This window comes from Artemia franciscana, chromosome 6, assembly GCF_032884065.1.
Source record: "Artemia franciscana chromosome 6, ASM3288406v1, whole genome shotgun sequence".
NCBI lineage: Eukaryota > Metazoa > Arthropoda > Branchiopoda > Anostraca > Artemiidae > Artemia > Artemia franciscana.
In genome coordinates, this window is record NC_088868.1 from 22593901 (window position 1) to 22616643 (window position 22743).

At 34.7% G+C, this 22743-nt stretch overlaps 1 protein-coding gene across 1 annotated transcript in view; it reads right to left on the reverse strand.

Moving 5' to 3' along the window:
- Positions 1 to 11887, reverse strand: part of LOC136028198 (nuclear pore complex protein Nup93-like) — a 73966-nt gene extending 62079 nt beyond the window's left edge. The window contains exons 1-3 of the mRNA XM_065705913.1: positions 11655 to 11887; positions 5710 to 5890; positions 2213 to 2344 (exon numbers count right to left, since the gene is read on the reverse strand). Of these exons, the coding sequence (XP_065561985.1) occupies positions 2213 to 2344; positions 5710 to 5890; positions 11655 to 11836 (495 nt within the window). The 5' untranslated portion in view covers positions 11837 to 11887. The remainder of the gene's footprint in view (positions 1 to 2212; positions 2345 to 5709; positions 5891 to 11654) is intronic.
- Between the last annotated feature and the right edge of the window lie 10856 nt (positions 11888 to 22743).

Sequence of the window (22743 nt, forward strand, 5' to 3'; positions counted from 1 at the left end):
TCTTTCAATCGGGAAAGCGGAAGATTTATGGGACGACCAATTAAGCGTGGGGGTCTTTGGCAATATTTTTAGAATAGGTTGTTAAGAGTGAAAATACTATTAATAAAGGGGAAAAGTCCGTTAATCCTTAGTAAGAAGAAACGTGTTTATGATTAACTTATTTTGTCGTTAGTTTAGATATTTTCGCGCTGTATTCTGTTTCTGTGCGTGCTTGTAATTTGTGCTGTTGTTTAATGTTCTTGCTTGTGTGTTATTTATTTATATTGTTGTGTGTATATGGCCCTTAGGCTTTTGAAATACACTTATCTATCTATCTATCTATCTATCTATCTATTTGATATTTGATTCCAAACTTTATTTCCAGGACATGAACTTCTGAATTTCAACCCTTTTTCACAGACTGTCACCTAGCGTAGCCTCCCATATTTCTGCAAGTTCTTAGACATAACAAAGATCTTTTATAATGATAGTTTTTTTGTTCTAAATGTTTTGAAAAAACAAAAGCACATTGTTCAAGACAAATATAGTTTTCGATAAAACGCGAATGAGGCAATAAGCTTTAGATTTTTACGGTTAGAGAAGGGAGTAGGGACCATTACCCAAGCCCTTTCTCTAGATATTTCTATCGTTTATCTTTGACTTAAATACGCAATTTAATTTTTACTTGTTTAGGATTTGTTCATTTATATTACTAGTTCTTTTCACGATGTTTGCTGATTGTTTTATTTATTTTCTCTTCTTTTGGGTTTCATTCATTTTTATGTGGGATTTAGGACCGTAGTAACTTTGAATTAATACAGAAAATAATTTTCTATGCTTCACCCTATTTGTTCATATAATTTTTTGTCCCTAATCAACCTTTTAAAAGCTATACTTTAATTGTCTTTAATATAAACCACTATTCAGGTAGGTCAATTCTATCTAGCCTCACAAACTTCGTTTTTACCTCTTAACATTTTCCCATCAACAAAACCTAGCATTTAAATAAGCCAAAACTGGCACATTTAATACCATAATATGTGACTCACCCATACTATCTGAATGTATTCCCTGCTCTCTGATAACTTTTATCTATTTTCTGAAGGGGGTGAATACAGCTATTTAATCATACTCTCTTCTATAGTATATGCTAAAGACACAGTAAGGTTAAATACATATACTGGTCAAACGAAAAAAAAAACCCTACATAAATACAAGCAAAAAGAAAATCAAGTATTTCTATAGAGAAATAACTGATGCCATGTAATGCTTGGTGATTAGTCACCGTATCTGTATGCAATACACTTACTATGACTTGGTACGTCACTGGACACTCACTCAGGAAATCGGCTTTATAAATTATTCAAAAATTCGCATCCTTTAATTCAATATATTTACTTATCATTACTCCATACATCTTGAATTCTTGAAGAAAATTAATTCATAAAGTATGTTTAAACTCTTTACTTGAGATCTGATCTAACCCACATGCTTTCTTAATCAAGGTTCGAACCTCCCCCCACTCCCTTCTAGAAAGGTTAGAGTAAACATGAATACAAATTATGTTTTTTTGTCATTTCCACACTTTTAAAACTTGTATCTGCCAGATTTGCGCTAATTCTTTTGCTCAAATTTCTAATTTATGTAACTAGTAAAGACTATATTCTATAGAAAAAAAACATATACCTTTATCACCTATACTAAACCATTTTCTTCAGAAATTTACAACATGAAGCTTCATATTCTTCAACAAGGACTAAGTTTTAAAAGAAACATGGGGGAATTCAGCAAAAAAATAAGCTAAAAAAATATGATACCAAACACTAGATTCAAATTGCGCAAGCCAAGAGTAAAAAAGAACCACCCAACAACGCTCACTTTGCGCTGCTACTGGACGCCGTGGCGGCTCCCAGGAGCAGTAAGTGCAGCGGCTACGTGTGTGGCGTGTCCCAGGGCGCGTGGCGTCGCAGTGATGATGTGGTGGCTCCCAGGGGCAGCTAGCGTGGTGTGATGGCGCCGCCTCGCGTAGTAGACCCAGGGACCGCTTTGGCGTCAAGTATCGGGGCGATGTGAGCGCGGGTCTTTTTCACGTTTGGCTTTTGCAATCTGCTGACTTTCCCCATGTTTCTTTTAAAACTGTGCTGTCACATGGTATTAGGTACATCGATTTTTTTTAAGAAGTTGTTCCATTACTTTATATTGATTGCACAACAGGGTCAAACTAAAGTCTTACCTCACCACTGGGGGCTGTCAGATCAAGTATACTCTCTCTCGCCCCTCCAAGGGAATCAATTATCTTCTGCTTATTTTTCTCCCAATCTGACTGGATAGAATTCCAGCAAATCTTGTTAAAATGGTTGTAAGTCTAAAATGAAATTTAGGTCAATTTATACAGTCAACAACAAAATATATTCCTAGACAAAGAAAAAAATTTCCGTTCGATTGGCGTAAAGGACGTGTTCTCCAATTAAACTAGGTCCTAAAGGCTTTTTATACCATAAGAAACTACCCTTTGCAGCTAAAAATTATTATTCCACAGGGAATCATTGACACACTAGGGGAAGGGGAGGATTTGCACTCCTAATGATCTCATGAAGATAAACGATATTTATATCTTATCCCTATCTTTGCTTATAATAATATTCTTTTGAATTTCCAATCTCTTAACTTTTTCTATTACTAATTTCTCTTACTACTTTTCCATTGTTGCACTTCTTTATCTACTTCCATTCTTTTGATTCTTTTATCTACATTTCACTTCCAATTGTTATTTTTTTAAATTCTAAACACTGATTTGTAGGTTCAGTCCTTCACAAACTAGTCAAAGACTATCAAGTGGACAGCTCTAACAAATTCTGTCAAAGCAAATGCAATAGGAAAAGAGGAAGATGGGCTAAAATTTAAAACATTGATTTGTTGTAAACTTTCTTCTGGTTGAAACTTCTACTGTAGTGTTTAATTTGATCTGTACTTGATTAGCACGATAAACGAATTGATTTGATAAAGATCCCATTTTTTAATTTCCTACCAAAGTTATGTATGTCCATGAATTGTTAGTAGCGAAGTTTTACTAGTGGATAGTTTCGTTTCTGCAAACAAATAGAAAATCAGTAACAACATCTTATTCTTACTCTTCTAAATCTCTATTACTAGTTACTCCTACTTTCCAGTCTTCATTTGAACTCCGTTATGGGAGGTCAAAGAGAAAGGGAAATTTAACAAAGTTTGACCTTTGACGGTTTAGCGAAGGAAGATATTGATTAAAAAACTGCTATCACCACTGACAGTTTAGCGTCTGGTAACTTCACAAAAAAAAACAGAAAATTTTAAATAAAATTAGATAACTGCCATAATTAATACGCAATGAGATTTCCCTATAATTAATCAGCATTTGTCTTCTTCAAAAATTATTTTAAGTCAAAATCTGTCTGCATAATATTTGCCTAAGTTAGCTTGGGAAAATCTTTGCAGGTTAAGTAGGCTAATTGACTTTAATCTGTAATGCCTACTGTTGACAATTAAATAGCAACAAAGACAACCTTGCCTTTACATCAAACAGTTCGTGGTAACAAACTGTAGTAAGGAGTAACCTGGCTCAATAGTAACCGAAACTCAAAAAAATGGAATTTTGATACCAATAGTTACATCAAAAGAATCGCATTTTAATGCTGATTTTAAATATATGAATTTCATGAATATCAGTCATACCCATCAAAAGTTACGAGCCTGAGAAAATTTGCCTTATTTTAGAAAATAGGGGGAAACACCCCCTAAAAGTCCTACAATCTTAACAAAAATCACACCATCAGATTCAGCGTATCAGAGAACCATATTGTAGAAGTCTCAAGCTCCTATCTACAAAAATGTAGAATTTCGCATTTTTTGCCAGAAGACAGATCACGGATGCGTGTTTATTTGTTTTTTTGTTGTTTTTTTTTTTTCCAGGGGTGATCGTATCGACTGAGTGGTCCTGGAATGTCGCGAGAGGGCTCTTTCTAACGGAAATTCAAAGTTCTAGTGCCCTTTTTAAGTGACCAAAAATTGGAGGGCACCTAGGCCCCCTCCCACGCTCATTTTTTCCCAAAGTGACCAGATCAAAATTCTGAGATAGCCATTTTATTCATCATAGTCGAAAAACCTAATAACTATGTCTTTAGGGACGACTTACTCCCCCGCAGTCCCCGTGGGAAGGGCTGCAAGTTGGAAACTTTGACCTGTGTTTACATATAGTAATGGTTACTGGGAAGTGTACAGACGTTTTCAGGGGGATTTTTTTTGGCTTAGGGGGAGAGTTGGGGGGGTTACGTGGGAGGACATTTCGATGGAGAAACTTCTCATGGGGAAAGAGAATTTCAATGAAGGGGGCGCAGGATTTTCTAGCATTATTTGAAAAAACAATGAAACTATAAATATGAAAAGTTTTTTCTACTGAAAGTAAGGAGCAGCATTAAGACTAAAAACGAACAAAATTATTACGCATATGAGGGGTTTACCTCCTCGTTATACCTCACTCTTTACGCTAAAGTATTTTTAGTGATTTCACCTATTTATTCTACAGCCTTTGTGATTCAGAGGTCATTCTTAAGGAATTGGGACAAAATCTAAGCTTTAGTGTAAAGAGCGAGGCATCGACGAGGGTTGAACCCCCTCATATACGCAATAAAAATATACGAATATAGAAGTTCATTACGTAAGTTAATTCGTAAGTTGCGTATATTTTTTATCAATGAAAACCTTTATAAAAAATTAAAAGTTCTACTTGTTTTTTAAGTAATCAAAAACTTGGAGGGCAATAGGCCTCCTCCCTCGCTCCTTTTTTCTCAAAATCTTCCGATTAATTGCAATCAATTAATATGCAAATTTCGTTTCAATTATTTATGTGCGAAGAGCCAAGATCAAAACATGCATTAATTCAAAAACGTCCAGAAATTAAATAAAAAAACAAGTTTTTTTTACTGAAAGTAAGGAGCAACATTAAAACTTAAAACGAACAGAAATTACTCCGTATATGAAAGGGGCTTTTCCTCCTCAAGGCCCCGCTCTTTTCTTTAGAACTTTAGAAACGCTAAAGTTTCTTACTGTTTTAAAAATAGAGTTAAGAGAAAGAATCAAACTTTAGCGTAAAGAGCGAGGCGTTGAGGAGGAAAAACCCCTTTCATATACAGGGTAATTTCTGTTCGTTTTAAGTTTTAATGTTGCTCCTTACTTTCATTTAAAAGAATTTGTTTTTATATTTAATATTATGAAAAACACAAAGTTAATAAGGAACTTTCTGAAGGGAGTTATTAAAATAAATCCTAAGCAAACTTTTGAGTTAGATTTTTTATTGTTTTTTGTTCTTTTTTGGCATTATATTATGCTGAAGACATTTATATACTCAAAGTGCTTACTTTGGTTATATTCTAATCACTGTCTTTAGAAAATTTACCATTAACTTTTTTTTGATGGTAACAGAATTTTGTTGTCGGTATTCTCTCCTATATTTCAAAGTACATAAAAAGAGCAGTATGAAGCAGTTTGGGACAAGGAAAAAAGGTTAAAACTGTCAAACGCTTTTGATAATGATTACCACTTTTTGGACACTAGCACCAGTTCCTACTTTAACACATTTCCCATTATCTAGGAGAGATAACTGCGACAGCTATCAGAATATCTTCATTATGGTTGGCACTGGGAATGTTACTATAGAAAGTCTTTTGTTGAAAGATGAAAATGGACAATTTTCTTTACCTCTTTGCGTGTCTCTTCCAATATAGCCAAAATAGCATTTTCTCTTTCATTCTTAAGGAAACTCTGAATATCAGTCTCTTGAATTGGTTCTAGTGGCTCAAGATTTGCTGTGGCACTGAGACTTTCTAGTTTCTGTGATAGTCTGGGGACATCCACCCCTTTAGCTCCTAGCAAGATGGATCTAAAAAATATTGACAGAGTGAATGATATAAAAATATTTTTAAAATAGAAACATGAAAACTGTAAGGACAAAGAATACTGGAGCTTTTAAAATGTCTTTCAACATTGTTTGGACCAATTATGTTATTTCATTTGGTAGTATCTAATTGTATCCATCTTTTTTCATAACTGTCAAGCTAGCTTATAAAGTATTGTGCTTTTTTTGTCTTTTGCATGCCAAGGACATAACCAGGGGGTGAGGCAGCAGGCACTACCCCTTGGAAACAAGGAAATATTAAATAACATTATCTATTAGGTACGCAAAACAATTCTCATTTAGACCCTGGTAAATAACAAATTCTAGGTAGTACTTACCCCCCCCCCCTCCCTGCATAAGAAATTCCTGTTAGTGATCTTTTTAAATGCATTCTATTTCTTTCTTTTAATAGTTTTTGTTGGTGCCTGCTTGGTTCAGGGTATGGGAAAGGGGGCCCAGTTGCCCTCCAATCACTTTCGCCTCTTAAAAGGGCAACTAGAATTTTCAATTTCCAATCAAATGGGTCCCCTTTGAAGTTTATACACCATTCCTTCCATACAAATTGGATATGGCCCAGGGGCATTACTTCCATCACTTGCCCCCAGGCTTTGAGGAGCAAAATGGCTTTTGTGAAATTTTGATTGGACACATTTTGGGGAAAATGGTATGAGGGGAGGAGGCTAGTTGCTCTCCAATCACTTTTGACTCTTAAATAGGGCAGTAGAAATTCCAACTTCCAATCAAATAAGCTCCCTCTAAAGTTTATACAATCACCCTTTCCATATGAAGAGCCTCTGGGAAATTTCTTAAATAAATAAATAATAAAACATTGAAACCTTATGGCCCCCACAAAAGACAAATCTATAGTGTTGCCTCTGACAGGTTTCTGCAGTCACTATCATACTTAATGGAATTTGGTTTTGGTGGAGTAAACTACAATGAGACATGCATAAAATATTTTTTCAAACAACACAAAAATAGAAGGAAACATGATGGTCTGATTAATAGAAATGTCTGGTATATTAAGAAGTAGGAATTTCATTTCATTTGTTTTTTTTAGTGCTTTCTTTTAGTTTCCTAGGGCTGAAGCTGATACAATTAGGGGGGAGGGTGCATTGTTAAAAAAGTAACCATGATATTTGGAAAATTATAAAATAAGGAATCTAATGGCACTATATATTTACCTAGAAATAAATGGTTATAAAAAAGAACACAAATGAAAGGAAACATGATCATCTGACTGATAAAAGCATGCTGGGTATTATTAATTGAAAACTTCATTGTTTTAGTGCTTTAATTTTATATATATATTCATAAATCTATACTTCAAACCATCAGGAGTTTGGGATAAACTTTAAGACAATGCCATTACTTATGTAGAAGCAAGATGATGACACTACTCATTGCCTTTTTTTATCTTCAAATATGATACTTGCTTGGCTTGCAAATAGCATTTAGAGCCTTTAAATGGACACTGAGGTGACATCTAGTTCTAACAATTCTTTCGAAATAACTTAGGCAGAGTAGTTAACACAAGTCCCATGGAATTAACTCAGCAATCTTGTTTTATTGTAGAATACATAATGCATTACAAGATAATAAATAAGAAAGAAATGTAAACTTTTGGGACATTATATGAGGCCATTAGGGGGATGAGATACAGAGTCAGGATAAGAACTCTTACAATGAAAAAGACCATAAAATAAGGAATATAACAATAGACCACTACTTTTAATGTCAAACTCTTAGCAATAAATATATACAAGATTCCATAACTGACATAGGAACAAGGTGAACACATTGGTCATTTTTTTAATCCTCTTTCTAAATATAATAATTAATTCACATGGAAATTTGCCCCCTCCCCCTCATGGTCCCATATGTAGCCTAAGGAATATACAAAAATAAGACAGACTAGAAGGACAAAATGCTCGGTTTATGATATGCTGCAATTTTTTAATAGATTATCATGCTTCCTTCCATTATTATTTAATTATCTTATCAAAACCATTTCAAACAATATTCTAGTCAATTATACACTTAATTTCACACAGAGATAAATCCTGACTTAAAATATAACTGGTTTAATATAGGAGCTACAGTAAGACACCCAGTAATTGGACAGCCAATCACCCATACAACAGTTAAATCATCATAAAATCTCTACCATAACACCTAGAAAGTAGATTATTCAATCATTAGATTTGCCCAATTTTTTAATAAGCATGTTATTGGCTTAAATGTTTGGATGATATAAAACACTAACAATTTCAAATATATTGACAGATGGAAGTAGAGCATAATCTTGGATACATTTAAAACTTGAGCCACATCTTGGAAAATTATGTCCAATCTTGGAAACAGTATCTTAAAGTTAGAACAGAATATCTAAATCACTGACAGAGTCAATCTTGGACAGATGTAATCTAATATAATCTTTATGAAACAGAGTAATTGTATGGAAATAGGTTTTAGGGTAACTTTTGTCAAAATTCAAATGCTAAAAACCATTAGTTTTCCAAGATTGATGTCAGCCAATCATGTCTAGTCAAAACTATTAGCTAATCTTAACTACCTAAACTTAGGCTCCATAAATTGGACCTTCTTAATCGGAAAGATACTTTTTAACCAGGATATATGGCAGAGATTAGGCACTGGCTGTGTACTGAGGGTCTTGTCCTATAACATCTGATTAAATTGATGTAATAGAAAGTACCATATTATGATTGCATATAAGACCATCAGGAGGAAGGGTGTGTGCATTAGATAGCAAGTTGATTAACATATTTGGAAAAAGCAGAGAATAAGAAATAAGTCATGCAATAATCTTGTCTGTATGTCAGTTATGAAATCTTGTATGTTTTTACCCTTTTGTCAAGAAACAACAAGAGCTACTTTTTGCTTTGATGAAAAGGGGTTGAGTTAGGAAAACAAAACTGTCAGTAATGAATACAGGGCCAAAAACATACTCTGGGAAGGTATTGCCAAGCTTCTATGTTAACCCTCTTCTGATGTCTAATCCTTAGAAATTTCCCTAATTGACATGTTTATGCCTAAATTTTCAGTGATCAGTTTTTTTTTCTGTTTTAGTTCTGAAAATGTTCCTTAGTTCTGAAAATTTAGTTCCTGATATTTGAGAAGAATTTTAAGAAGCCATACCAATGGTCTTTCTAAATTTAGGAAATGTATTTTCAGATCTTTGAAACCTCATAAATTGGAATTGAGCAAAGTTGTGAAGCTGAAAGCAGTTTTACTGTACTTGCTTTAAGTAGAAGACCCTTTTTTGTAAGGTTTCACTATTAAAACACAAATATTTTTAAAGATCATCAGAAGTCACTGTCATCTAGAGGGAGAAGGATAGGAAGTAGATATTTCAAAATACCTTCCAAGGGCATACTTTAGTATATAGACAATTCCTGAAAGTTTAATTGGTAAATATTGAGCAGTTCATATTATTGATCAATAAATAAAGTGAACATACCACTAGTGCCATTTTTTATGTTTTTTCTGAATATAACAATTCCTTATCTAGCAAATTTGCCTTTTTTTGGACGTTTGTAAATGATAATTTCTTTCTATGTTTTTTTTTTATAAAAAGGGTTGAAACATTGGTTTCAAACTTACTATTTCATTATAGGCTAGGAACATATCCATTTTGTTAAAGTCATATAATCTTAAAGCATTGATTTGTCATAATTAAGTTGCATACAAAATTTCTCCATTTTTCTATCTGCCATGTTTCTTCAGGTGGCTTTAATATTTTTCAACATATAGGTGAAATGAAAGTTTATAAGCAGCCAAAGAGAATAAGAAGAAAACATGGCAGATTTGTTTTAATTTTTCATTCAACTTAATCTGGACAAATCAATTTTTGTGAACTATACAACTTTTAAAAAATGAATTTATAATGAAATAACCTAGTAAGTTTGAAACAAATGTTATAACCCATTTTTATATCCAAAATTAAAGACTGAAATTACTATTTTCAAGGGTCTTAAACAGGCTTAAAATTAAATTTGCAAGAAAAGCAACTAGGGTAAAATTCAAGTCAATTGACTTCTTGCTATCTCAGAAAGGGTTTAGGTTAGGGAAATGAAACTTTCAGGGATGGGTCTATCGGCTAAATTATGTCCTGTGAAGGTATTTTAAAGTACCCACCTGCACCCCTTCTCCCCCTAGAGGGGCCTGAAATTTGCCTACATGACAGGTGACCTATTGAAATTTTGACAAAACAACATTTTACCCTAATTTTCAGTTACTAGTTGCTTTTTCTCTGCCCTTAGTTCTGAAAATCCAATTCCTGTTATTTGAGTAGAATTTTGAGCCATATCAATGTTTTTTTCAAAATTAAGGAATTGTATTTGCATACCTTTAAAACCATATAAAATGGAATTGAGCAAAGTTATGAAGCTGAAAATTTTTTTGTTGTACTTCAATTAAGCAGAAGATCTATTTTGCAAGGTTTTACTTTTATAACACACATATTTTAAAGGTCAGGGCCTCTAGAGGGAGAAGGAGTGAAGGTAGTTGCTTCAAAATATCTTCCTGGGACATACTTTAGTCTGTATATTCATCCCTGAAAGTTTCATTTTCTAACCTAAGCCCTTTCTGAGATAACAAGAAGTCAATTAACTAGAATTTTACCTAACTAGGCCCATTATATTCAGAAGGAGCATAAAAGATGACATCTAGTGGTAAGCTATGTTCACTTTTCTTGTACATCAAGAATATGAACTGCTCAATATTTACTATTTAATTTTCCTAACCATCTTCCAAGATAGCAAAAAGCAGCTAAACTAGAATTTTACCACCATAAAGTTCTGAAACTAATGGTGCTAGGCTAATCAGCTTTAATTCGTTTAGTATCTTTATTTCAGAGGTGGCAAATGATAGATAAAAGGCTACTTTTCCTGGTTAAAGTCTAGTTTAGTGACTTTATGCTAGGCCATCTCAAAAAGGGATTAAGTTGGGAAAATGAAATCTTTGGGGATGGGTCTACAGGCTAAACTATGTCCTGGGAAAGTATTTTAAAGTACCCACCTCCACTCCTTCTCCCTCTAGAGGGTCCTGAAACTTGCCTACATGACAGGTCTATACCTATTGAAATTTTGACAAAACAACATTTTACTTTAATTTTCAGTTACCAGTTGCTTTTTCTCTGCCTTTAGTACTGAAAAATGCAATTCCTGTTATTTGAGTAGAATTCTGAGCCATATCAGTGTTGTTTTTTTTTTCAAAATTTAGGAAATGTATTTGCATATCTTTAAAATCTTATTAATTGAGATTGAGCAAAATTGTGAAGCTGAAAACAATTTTGTTGTGCTTCATTCAAGCAGAAGATCTATGTTGCAAGGTTTCACTTTTATAAAACACATATTTTTGAAGGTGATCAAAGGTCAAGGCCCTCTAGAGGGAGAAAGAGTAGGTGCTTCAAAATACCTTCTCAGGACATACTTTAGCCTGTGGACCCATCCCTGAAAGTTTCATTTTCCTAACATAAACCCTTTCCAAGATAGCAAGAAGTCAATTAACTAGAATTTTACTGTAGGTAGGCTACTTCAAAATAACTTCCTGGGCCATACTTTAGCCTGTATACCCAACCCTGAAAGTTTCATTTTCCTAACCTAACCCCTTTCTAAGATAGCAAGAAGTCACTAAACTAGAATTTTACCCTATTCCCTTACCATTAATAAAAAAAAAATAGGTTGAATTTGGCACAGGAAAAAGGAATTGTTTGCTTTAATCTTACGCATTAACATCCTGTTGCCCAAGTCCAGCAGGTTGTCCTCCAGCTTTTAGAAGTTGCTGAGTTTCTTCACATATCTGTTTCAAATTTCTATCAACTCTTGGAAGTTCTAGAGTCGCTCCAATTCCATCAATACGATTAGTCAGCTGTTCAGCCTGATTAAGAATGCTAGCCAAATCATCCATGTTGGTTAGAAAATTTAAATCTTAAATACCACGAACCGATTCTTCTTAAAGCACCGCTGTCAATAAGCTGGTATCAAAATTTTAGCCTGAAAAGGTCAGAAAATTAAGTAAAAAAGGTAAAAAGGTTAAATATATTAATATTAATTTTTATTTCCAGTGTTACTACTAAGTAAAAGGCGTTGTTTGTAAACTAACTGCTTAAACCGGATTTTTTTTTCCAGCGATATTTGCTATTAGCAGAAAACTGTCTAACTGGTATTTGTGAGAAGACAAAAATTAGACTTAAAACTCGTGTTGCTACTGGAAAGTGCAGCCGGGAAAGTTATGAGTAGTAATTGTTAAGCCGAATTAAAAGTATTCTGCTTAACGCTTTCATAAAACTTTTAGTTGTATTTTTTTTAATCGATTATTTCAAGAAATGGATCGTATTTTCGAGAATCTTGTAAAATCAAGACTGAGGCCCAATAATTAGCTCTAGCTTATTGACCAGATTTTTTTGCAACAATGGAAACTCAACTTTTAAATAGTTTGTGTTTTCAGTTTTAAAATGGATACACTTAAACAATAAGAGTCGCAGTTTCTTGACCTGTCGAATTTGAATATTCCAAGTCTGTGTCATGAGGTGCATGATGAAAATTGACATTTATATTCGAGTTTTATATCCCAAGAAACCAATTACGTGAAATCAAATGATATCCTCGTTGCAAAACTGCCCAATACGCTAACAGTTGCCAATTACAATGTTCAGGGGCTAGATACAGCTGTGGGCAGTTTGTGTACAGCTGTAATCGAGTCAAATTTGCTATTCAAAGTGGGTTTTCCCCCTTAATTGGTGTTTAAAAAAACCTTCCCCCAAAATTCACGTTGGTAAGGTTTTCTTTTAAAATGAATTTATTTTGCATATTAATTTAAAAAGCTATTTCCACAAAACAAGTTTTTCAAACAAAAGTAAAGATCTCCACTACCACAAATCACCATCAATAAATAAATAAAACCAAAGCGAACAGAAATTACAATAAATAGCCAATACAAACTCAAAACCATCAAAATTAAACTTAAGTAGGACTGACAACCTCTATGCCTTCTCATGGCAGAACAAAAATTTTTTCACTGGAAAAAAACAAAAAAAAAAAAGAATAAGTGACCGTGGATTATAGGTTTAAAATAAACATACTAAAATTTGTTCCTTAAAGTTTCAATATTTGTCTTATTTATTAAAGTAGAAAAAAGTGAAAAATTTTAAATGTATTTTGCTTTCAGTAATGTGGAAATTGTGTTCTGGTTTTGAGACAGCATGGAGGCTATCAGCTCTGCTCATGTTAATTTTAACTCGTTTTGAGTTTGAATCAGCTATTATTATAATATCTGTTCGATTCGAGTTTCACTTATTTGTTGATGACGATTTGTGGTAGTTTTACGCTTGAAAGATTATTTGAGTTTATTTTTGCTCCTTTTGCCTATTGGAGCTCTTTACTTTTCTTTGGAAACTTGCATTGCGGAATTTTTTTTTTAATTATTTCAGATAGTTTTTAATAACATAGTCATTCCATGGAAAAAATTAATATTTCACATTTTTTTTTCTGTTTATTTCTATAAGAATCCATAGTTTGGCTGGCTATTTGTATGCGGGAGAAACTTTTTTACAATCTTTAATCCTGACACAAATAGTACTATTTAACTTAATTTTATACCTCCTCAAGTTGACCTGAGAAACAGAACTTAATAGTGTTGCCAAACAATCCTACATATAAAGGTAAGGTAAAGGATACGGCATTAGACTTTACAGTCCCTACCGGCGGTGCTGATCTCCGTTTCTTGGCCCTTCAGCCAGGAAGTGCAATGGGGGGTTGGGGGCCAACTATCCTGTGCTTTCGCACACCCTTCCTGTTTACCTTCCCCAGATTTCTCCAGGTACCCATTTAAAGCTGGGTCGACTCTGGCTAAGCTTACAGAGTCACGCCACTGACTCCCGTCCCAAACTGAACAATTGGGTACACTGGGATTCGAACCGGCGTCCTTTCAGACAAAGGATCCCAAATCCAGCGCACCAACCAATCCTACATATGCTTTTTGAAAACTCGGGTACACTAACACCATTTTGATTTATTTAAAGTGTAAGAGCAGAAATAGCACCAGTAGTAGCCATGAAAGTTTCAAATCCCCAGTGGTTCTCGATATATTGCTGAGGTTTCTTATTGGCAGCCATACATAGTGCTTTTTAATTTGGTTTTAAAGGAACATTAATTTTTAAAGAATAATGGGCCAATTGTATAATTTGAAGGGGTCAATATCCCTATAGACATAGCTGCCTGACTGTTTTACTATTCTAAATAAAATAGCTGTATCAAAATTCTGATTGGACGTGTTTTGAAAATGAATGAGCTTGGGAGCAGGACTGCTTGCCCTCCAATGTCTTTTTATCTTAAAAAGGGAACTAGAACTTTTAATCTTGAACCAAATTATCTCCTTCAATAGTTTAAATGATATTTTTAGCTATTATAGAGTGACACTGTCTATGATATTGGCTATGTGCCCTTTTGAAAACCTGCATGCATATAGTTTTTTCGTTTATTTGAACTCTCCCTAAACGTTCCCAAAAAGTTTCACGTTAATACCCTTAGCGTCGTTAGTTATAGTAACTATAGTGGTAGCGTTAGTAGTATATGTATTGCCTTTTGGTGATTTGAACATCTTTCTTATCAAGTCCTGGAAGTTCAAACTTGATCAAATTAGCCGTTGCTAAGATATTGGTTATATATCCTTTTGATAAATTGAATATTTATGTACCTTTTTGATTTTCATCTTGATGCTCTTAACATTACAAGTCATTGCAATAGAGGTAGTACCGGTGGTTGAAGTAGCAGCAGCAGTAGTAAACGTAGCAGTAGTAGTAACATGCACACATTGCCTTTTGGTCAATTGATCTTCCCCTTTAATTATTTCTGAAAATTCCAAGTTAATACTCAAATCCATATTGAAGATGCACGCTAGTCCCCCAATAATTTGGAAAATAAAACGAATAATCTTTTTTTAAATTAATCAGTGCTCGTTATTATATAAAAAACGCGACAAACACTGGTCCGTTACCCTTTCTAACACGAGCGACATTAATATTTATGCAAATATACCGCCTTTGAATCTTTATCGTCAAGTAAATAAGTGAGCCTAGTCAATGGAAAATTGCTATAATATTATACTTTTGCGCCACGTTTGCTCATGTTAATTTGTTACCCTGATATTTAGGTTCTTTTACTTCCTAAAATCTATCAGTTCAAGATTAGGTTTTCTTACTTTAAAACTATTGAAAGTGGATGTGAATACATCCTCTACATCTACAAATAAGACAGAAATAGAATCATTGAAGACAAAGAAGGTATATATAGTGAATATAATCTCCTGAATCAAAAACAAATTATATAAAACGAAAGCAAGACTTAGTGCTTTTTATAATAATGTTAATACTAAAGCTAGATAGTTCAAACAAGTATTAGCTTGGTCATGGAATTTTGTAGGGGGGGGGGCATCTGCCCCAATAATCTGTTTGAAGTTTTACTTTTTACTTACAGTATTTAATTGAAACTCTAGCATAGCTCCAGATTCTCTTATCAAACAGTTAGTGGTAACGAACTGTAGTAAGGAGCGACCCGGCTCAATAGTAACCAAAACTCTAAAAAATGGAATTTTGATATCAATAGCTACATCAAAAGAATCGAAGAAAAAAAATTTGCTTTATTTTAGAAAATAGGGGAAAACAACTCCTAAAAATGATAGAATCTCACCAAAAATCACACCACCAGATTCAGCGTATCAGTAAACCTTAATGTAGAAGTTTCAAGCTCCTATCTACAAAAATGTGGAATTTTGTATTTTTTGCCAGAAGGCAGATCACGGATGCGTGTTTATTTGTTTTTTTCCCCTGGGGTGATCGTATCGATCCAGTGGTCCTAGAATCTCGCGAGAGGGCTCATTCTAACGGAAATTACAAGTTCTAGTGCCCTTTTTAAGTGATCAAAAAATTGGAGGGTACCTAGGCCCCCTCCCATGCTAATTATTTTCCCAAAGTCACCAGATCAAAATTCTGAGATAGACATTTTATTCAGCATACTAGTCGAAAAATCTTAGTCAAAAAGCCTTAGTCAAAAATTTAGTAAAAAAAAAACTTATAACTATGTCATTGGAGACGACTTACTAACCCACAGTCCCCGTGGGAGGGGCCACAAGTTACAAACTTTGAGCAGTGCTTACATATAGTAATGGTTATTTGGAAGTGTACAGACGTTTTCAGGGGGATTTTTAGGTTGGGGGAGGAGTTGAGAAGAGGGGAATATGTTGGTGGAACTTTCCTTGGAGGAATTTGTCATGGGGGAAGAAAATTTTCATGAAGGAGGCGCAGGATTATCTAGCATTATTTAAAAAAATACAATGAAAAACTAAATATGAAAAAGTTTTTTCAACTGAAAGTAAGGAGAAGCATTAAAATTTAAAACGAACAGAAATTATTACGCTTATAATGGGCTCACCTCCTCCTTATACCTTGTTCTTTTTAAACTAAAGTATTTTAAGTAATTTCAACTATTTATTCTACGACTTTTGTGATTCAGGGGTCATTCTTAAGAAATTGGAATAAAATTTAAGCTTTAATGTAAAGAGCGAGGTTCTGACGAGGGGGTGAACCCCTTTGTATACGTAATAAAAACATGAGAATACAGAAGTTCTCTACGTAAGCTAATTTGTATGTTACGTATATCTTTTACTAATAAAAACATTCGTAAAAAAAATAAAAATCCTAGTTGCCTTTTTAAGTAACCAAAAATCAGAGGGCAACTAGGCTTCCTCCCCCGCTCCTTTTTTTCTCAAAATCATTCGATCAAAACAATGAGAAAGCCATTTAGCAAAAAAAATAAATAAATATGCAAATTTCGTTTTAACTATTCATCTGCGGAGAGCCAAAATCAAAACATCCATTGATTCAAAAACGTTTAGAAATTAAATAAAAAAAACAAGTTTTCTAACGGAAAGTAAGGAGCGACATTAAAACTTAAAACGAACAGAAATTACTTCGTATATGAACGGAGATGCTTCCTCATCAACACCCCACTCTTTACGCTAAAGTTTTTTACTGTTTTAAAAAAGTAGAGTTAAGAGAAAGAGCCAAAGAGAAAGCCAAGTGTATGCGACATTCAACTTCGCCCCCACCCCCCAGAAACTTGTTTACACTATGCTTCTATTGTCTGCAGAAAGACATTGTTGCTAATTTTTAAAAAGGTTAAGCACCAGTACTGAATTTTGTTTGTTTAGAGTGTGTTTATTATGTAATCTCATCAAATTAACAAAGTTACACCTTTGCTAAGTAGTAACTTTTCTTCATTGCTGCTTGAAGAGAAATGTGCTATAGCAGACTAAGGGCAGGCCCAGGCCACCTTAACCTTTTTTTTCATTGGGTGCTCAGTATCCATTATAAAATAATTTTCTAAAACAAGTTCGCTGACATTTTGAAAACACATTTAGGCTTGTGTTTTCAGAAATATTTTAAAATCTATTTCCTCTTAGGGATATCCCATGCTCCTTGACTCCCTGGATGCGGACCCCCTCTTGCCCCCAATAGAATGTTGAAGCTACACCCCTGCCAATAATATGTATTTTATGGAAACAGTGAACGAATTGCCTAACTTACTGCGTTTGTTCTGGGGGCTGTGAGGGGGTGGACGCCCATAAAGGCCTAACTACAAAATCTTTCAACAATACTGAGGAATCTAGACGTCTCAAAATTTTGATTGGATGCTTGTTTGAAACTGATGGTTGTGAGAGGGAACAGTGTTGGCTGCCCTTAAAACAATTTTGACTTTTAAAAAGAGCACAATAACTTTCAATTTGTAATCAAATGAGTCATATCCAAAGTTTATATGACCATCAATTCTATAAAAACCTTAAATTGCTTCGGGGCATAGCTTACAACCTTTGTCCCCAAGTTCTGAGAGGCTATTTCAACCCCGAAGCACTTTCTACATGATTCCTCGACTACTTTTAACAAAACGACTATTTCAAAATTCTATCGGGTGCAATAACTAAGACTTCTGACTTTCAATTGAATGAGCAACATCCACAGTTTATGCGACTGCCCTTTCAATAAACATCTCAAATGTCAACAATGGACAATTAATATAACTTATAGCTCTTGTCCTGAGGGCCACGAGGGGGGGGGGTGAGCGTTGTGACCCCCCAAAGACATATTTACTGGATCTTTCAAATATGCTAATAAAATGACTTCCCCAAAATTTTTATTGGATCTATTTGGGGAAGTGATGGGTGAGGGGGGCGACTAAATGCCCTCCGATTACTTTTGACTATTAAAAGGAAACTAAACCTTTCAATTTCCCGATTTAATGATCCCCTTCCGAGGTTTATGCTATCACCCTTTCCATAAAAGCCTTATATGCCCCCGGAGCATAACTTATAATCTTTGCCTCTAGGGCTCTGAGGGGGCAGGGATAATCTTCAAAGACATAATGACTGGAACTTTCAACTACGCTGAACAAAATGACTATCTCAAAATTTGATTGAATGGATTTAAGGAAATAATGGGCGTGGTAGGGGGGCTATTTATAACTTGGGCAATAGAACTTGTAATTTGCAATCGAATGAGCCCCCATTGAAAATCTTACGACAACTCATTCTGTTCTAAGTGCCCTGGACTAAAAAAAAATACATTGTCCCATATCGCTCATTACTTAGGCATCGCGATTGCACTACCTATGTTAGCCAGCAGTCCTGAAATTTGAAGAAAATAAATTTGAAAAATACCTTCTAAAGATATAAAAAAAATGTATAACAAAAATAACAGTTATTATCGCACAAACTTTAGGGAAAAATATCAATAGTATGTAAAAAAACAAAGATTCAGTACTGTTGTACCGACTGTCTTATAATTCAGAAACAAACAGAACAGGGTCATTGATTTGGTATTTATCTAAACAAACTACATGTGTCGTAGGTACAATGAAAGGCCATTTAGACACTGAAGGTCCTTTTGGAAGCATGAAAAAGTACGAAGCTTATTCACATTAAAAACCAATGTCATATTGGGAAATGTAGCAAATGCTGGGGAGTGCTGCTGCTGAAAAAAAGCAAAACAAACTATATTATTTGCATTTAATTTAAGGGCTACAGATTCTGCGTAGCCTAAATTTAGACCAAAATGACTTGGTCAACTGCTTGAAGGCCTGAACTTCACACATTTCCTCCGTAGGTGATACCAAAATATTTGGAACTCGATCCAGGAAAGATCTTCTCTCTTTCAATGTTAACGAATAAAGACTGAGAATAAGTGAACTGTTAAGCCAATGATTACATAACTCTTGAGAGCAAGGTCAATATTAGCCTATAGGTTGATGAGCAAGGTTCCACTCAAGAGCAAATCTTCGGCACAACGTAATAGGCTCAAGTCAATACCATCTACAGAAAAACAACCGTATATATGTCAATTTACGCTAGAAGTTGACACGTTAAGGATTTATAAACACATTTTCTAAATTTGGGGAGAAGCCTTTATATGGCTTAAATTCTTGCTGAAATAATAGTTCCAGTCCTAAAACATTTATTTTGGTATATATTTAGTGTTTTTGATGTTAACCCCCCCCCTAAAAGTCATATTGGTGACATTCACAGTCGAATGTTTCACAACAAATCTTCCTGTGAAGCTTCAACATTAATATTGGCACAATAAATCAAAACATCGGATAGCAGCGTTAGCTTCTTAATAGATCTTTTAAGAAACTTTTTTTTTATCGAAACAAATGGCTCTCTATTTGTGAAGTTATAGCATAGGAAACTGCAGGAAAACTCCTTAAAAAACAAAACGACATAAACTGTCTGACCTTATATATGTAGATAGAAGTAAGCGGCTTAATGCAGATAACTCTAAGTTTGTGATCTATAATTGCGCTGATGTTGTTCCCATTCATTGTGGTAACTGCACTACCCTAGTTTTCCCATTCTTAGTGGTTAGGTCTCTCCATTATTAACTATTCCAAGTTTGCGTTATTAGGCTGTTTTTGATATGAGAAAAGAAAAGAACCAGATCGATTGCGCAAAGATAGCTAAAAGAAAAGCAATGTGAATGATTTGATATTTATTATTAGTCGGCCAAGATTAATTCAAAATCCAAAACATCGTAAAATTTGGAAACAAAGAATGCTCAACTGTTTCAGTGCCGCAGAATGCAACTGATTTGGAGCAGAGTATTTAATAAAAGTAGAAAATATCAATTAAATAAAAAAATAAGTATCAGTGCTTGTCCTGCACAGGTTGGGGCCTAGTACTTTTCTTGAGCCTTAGAAAAGAAACCATCTGTAAAGCATGAGATTGTCAAAGAATGTCTTTGCCGTATCCCAGAGACAACAAAAGGGTATTGCAACAGAAGTTTCAGGTTTGTTACTAGGCATGTTGAACTATACCGAAAGACACAATGTGTATCCTGGTTCCAAAGGAACGCATACGCAATACTTCTAGAATTGCTAAGGATATTAAGGAAAATCTTTTAAGGCATGTTGAGGGGATCTTGAACCAAACCTATGTACAAAATTCTCATAGAGGTATATTAAACCAAAGAAGAGCAGAAAAGTCAACATATCATTCAAACGTAGAACAAACTTAAGTCACAATTAATAAATAAATGAAACTCTCAACAAAAAGAAATTACAATAAATGATCAAGTCAAAGTTGAGACTAACAGAAATTACGAGAAAAACGAGTAAGGCTAACACTCCCTATGCCTCCTAAATACCAGAACGTCATTTCCGCTTTATTAAAACAAAATGCATTTGAAACTTTTTCTCTTTTATATCGTTAATAACTCTGAAATTGCTGAGACTCTTAGGAATAAACTTCAACCGATATTGAATTGTCAGTCTAAATTTCATTAGTTGTTTCCAGTAGATTAGTTGACACATAAAAAAATAGAGCTCGGAATAAAAATTGTTTTCAGGAAAGTGCAACTGACGGTCTGGTCCTTAGAATATCAGCCTGGTCCACCATAGAGGCGATCGTTCTTCTCTTGTATGTGGTAAATTCTGTTTGTTTTAAGTGTGACGCGATTATTTATTGTAATTGGGTTTCATTCATTTATTAAAATGATTCATTTTACGGTTGAACTATTCTTTCACTGTATTTCTGCTCGTTTTTGGTTTATTGCAGTACTACTTTTATTTGAAAAAAATCTTTTGTTGAAGAAGTGTTTTTTTTACATTAATTGATATAAAGAGGTAAAAGCCAATGAACCTGTGAATAGCCAAAAACAAAGATACTAGTGTGCGTGTACCAGAACCATCATGTGACTGAACCCCAAGCAATTGAACCCCAGGTGCACCTACACCCCCATGTAACTTAACCCCGTGCAACTGAACATGATTTTCTGAACCGTCGTGCAACTCAACCACCGTGTAACTGAACCCTAGTGTAACTCAATCCCCGTTTTACTGAACCCTCCTGCAACTCTACCATCGTTTAACTAAAACCTGTAAAACTGAACTCTCGTGCAACTGAAACCCTTCTTAATTAAATACTGGTACACATCAGCCCTCATCTAACTGAACCCTCTTCCAACTGAACGCCAATTCAACTCAACCCTCATCCAACTCAATATCCATGCAGGTCAAACCCATTCAGGTCAACCCTCATTCGACTCAACCTCTGTGTACTCAACCCTCGTTCAACTCAGCCCCTATTTAATTAAACCCCTATTCAACACAACTCAAACGCATTCAGCTCAAACCGCTTCAAAACAACAATATAAATAGGAATATAATTCCACCCATTTTGTCGGAGGTGACAAAGGCTGACTCGTATAGGTTAATTCATTTTTTTTTCTAAGCCGATTCGACGTGAAATTATCCTCCCTCCAAAAAATAACCATTTATACTTCTGTCCTCAGAGGCGCAATTTTGGCCAAATCTTGGGGGTGAACGAGAACTCCATTTGCCCCAGCCCCCTAGCAATTCACTTCCTGTAACGTAAGAAAATGTGGGTTTTGGATATCGTGAAATAATTTCAATGTCTGTCTAAACATCTAAATTTAATAAAAAGACTTATGAGTACTCAAAGATTTTAAAATCGAATCATTTTGTATTACATTGGCAATCACACGACTTAGATAATACAAATAAAGTTCCATTATTCAACGACAAAAAGGTTATTTAGGTTTTGCTTTGACTATTCTCACCATTTCTTCTGTGACCTATTGATCCCCTTCCTGAAGCCTATTGGTGACACTAGGTGTGAGCAAGGGTCAAGCTAAACCTGGACATTTCTGCGGCGGTGGTAGAGTTCTAGGAAGTGAAATTCGACCCTCCATTCTTAGTTAGCATAGGAAATCCGTCAGCACACCTCAAAGCGGTGTTAACATCTCCTAGCCTCACACCAAGCAAGGTGATGGGTAACGCACAATGGAGTGACCTTGACGAGCTCTGCCCTCAAGGAAATTATGGGCTAGTAAACGACACAGCATTTGCAATGGATTCTGATCAATGGACAATTCTTCAGGGCTTGGTCTCTTTAGGTGGGATTTTTTGGGACTGATTTAACTCTTCCTAAATAATTTATCTACTATGGGTCTCCTCCCCGTAGTAGCATAAGTAGCATATTTGTAGGCAAGAATATATATTGAGTCGGGGGTAATAGGCTTGAGATTGTCCGAGAAGAATTTCAATTCTTGTTGGTAGAAGTGCATTACCATGTGTGGAAAACCATATTGTGGCCAAGATAGGCCCAGGATTGCACCAAGACTCCATTTAATTGAAGGTCCCAGCGACTCCTTGCTGTCCGGTTCTAGACCAGCTTAAATGCTTGGTTTATACTTGAGAAAATGTGTTAGTCATTGTCCTACGCTGGTTCTGGGGCCATTGCTTTTCCTC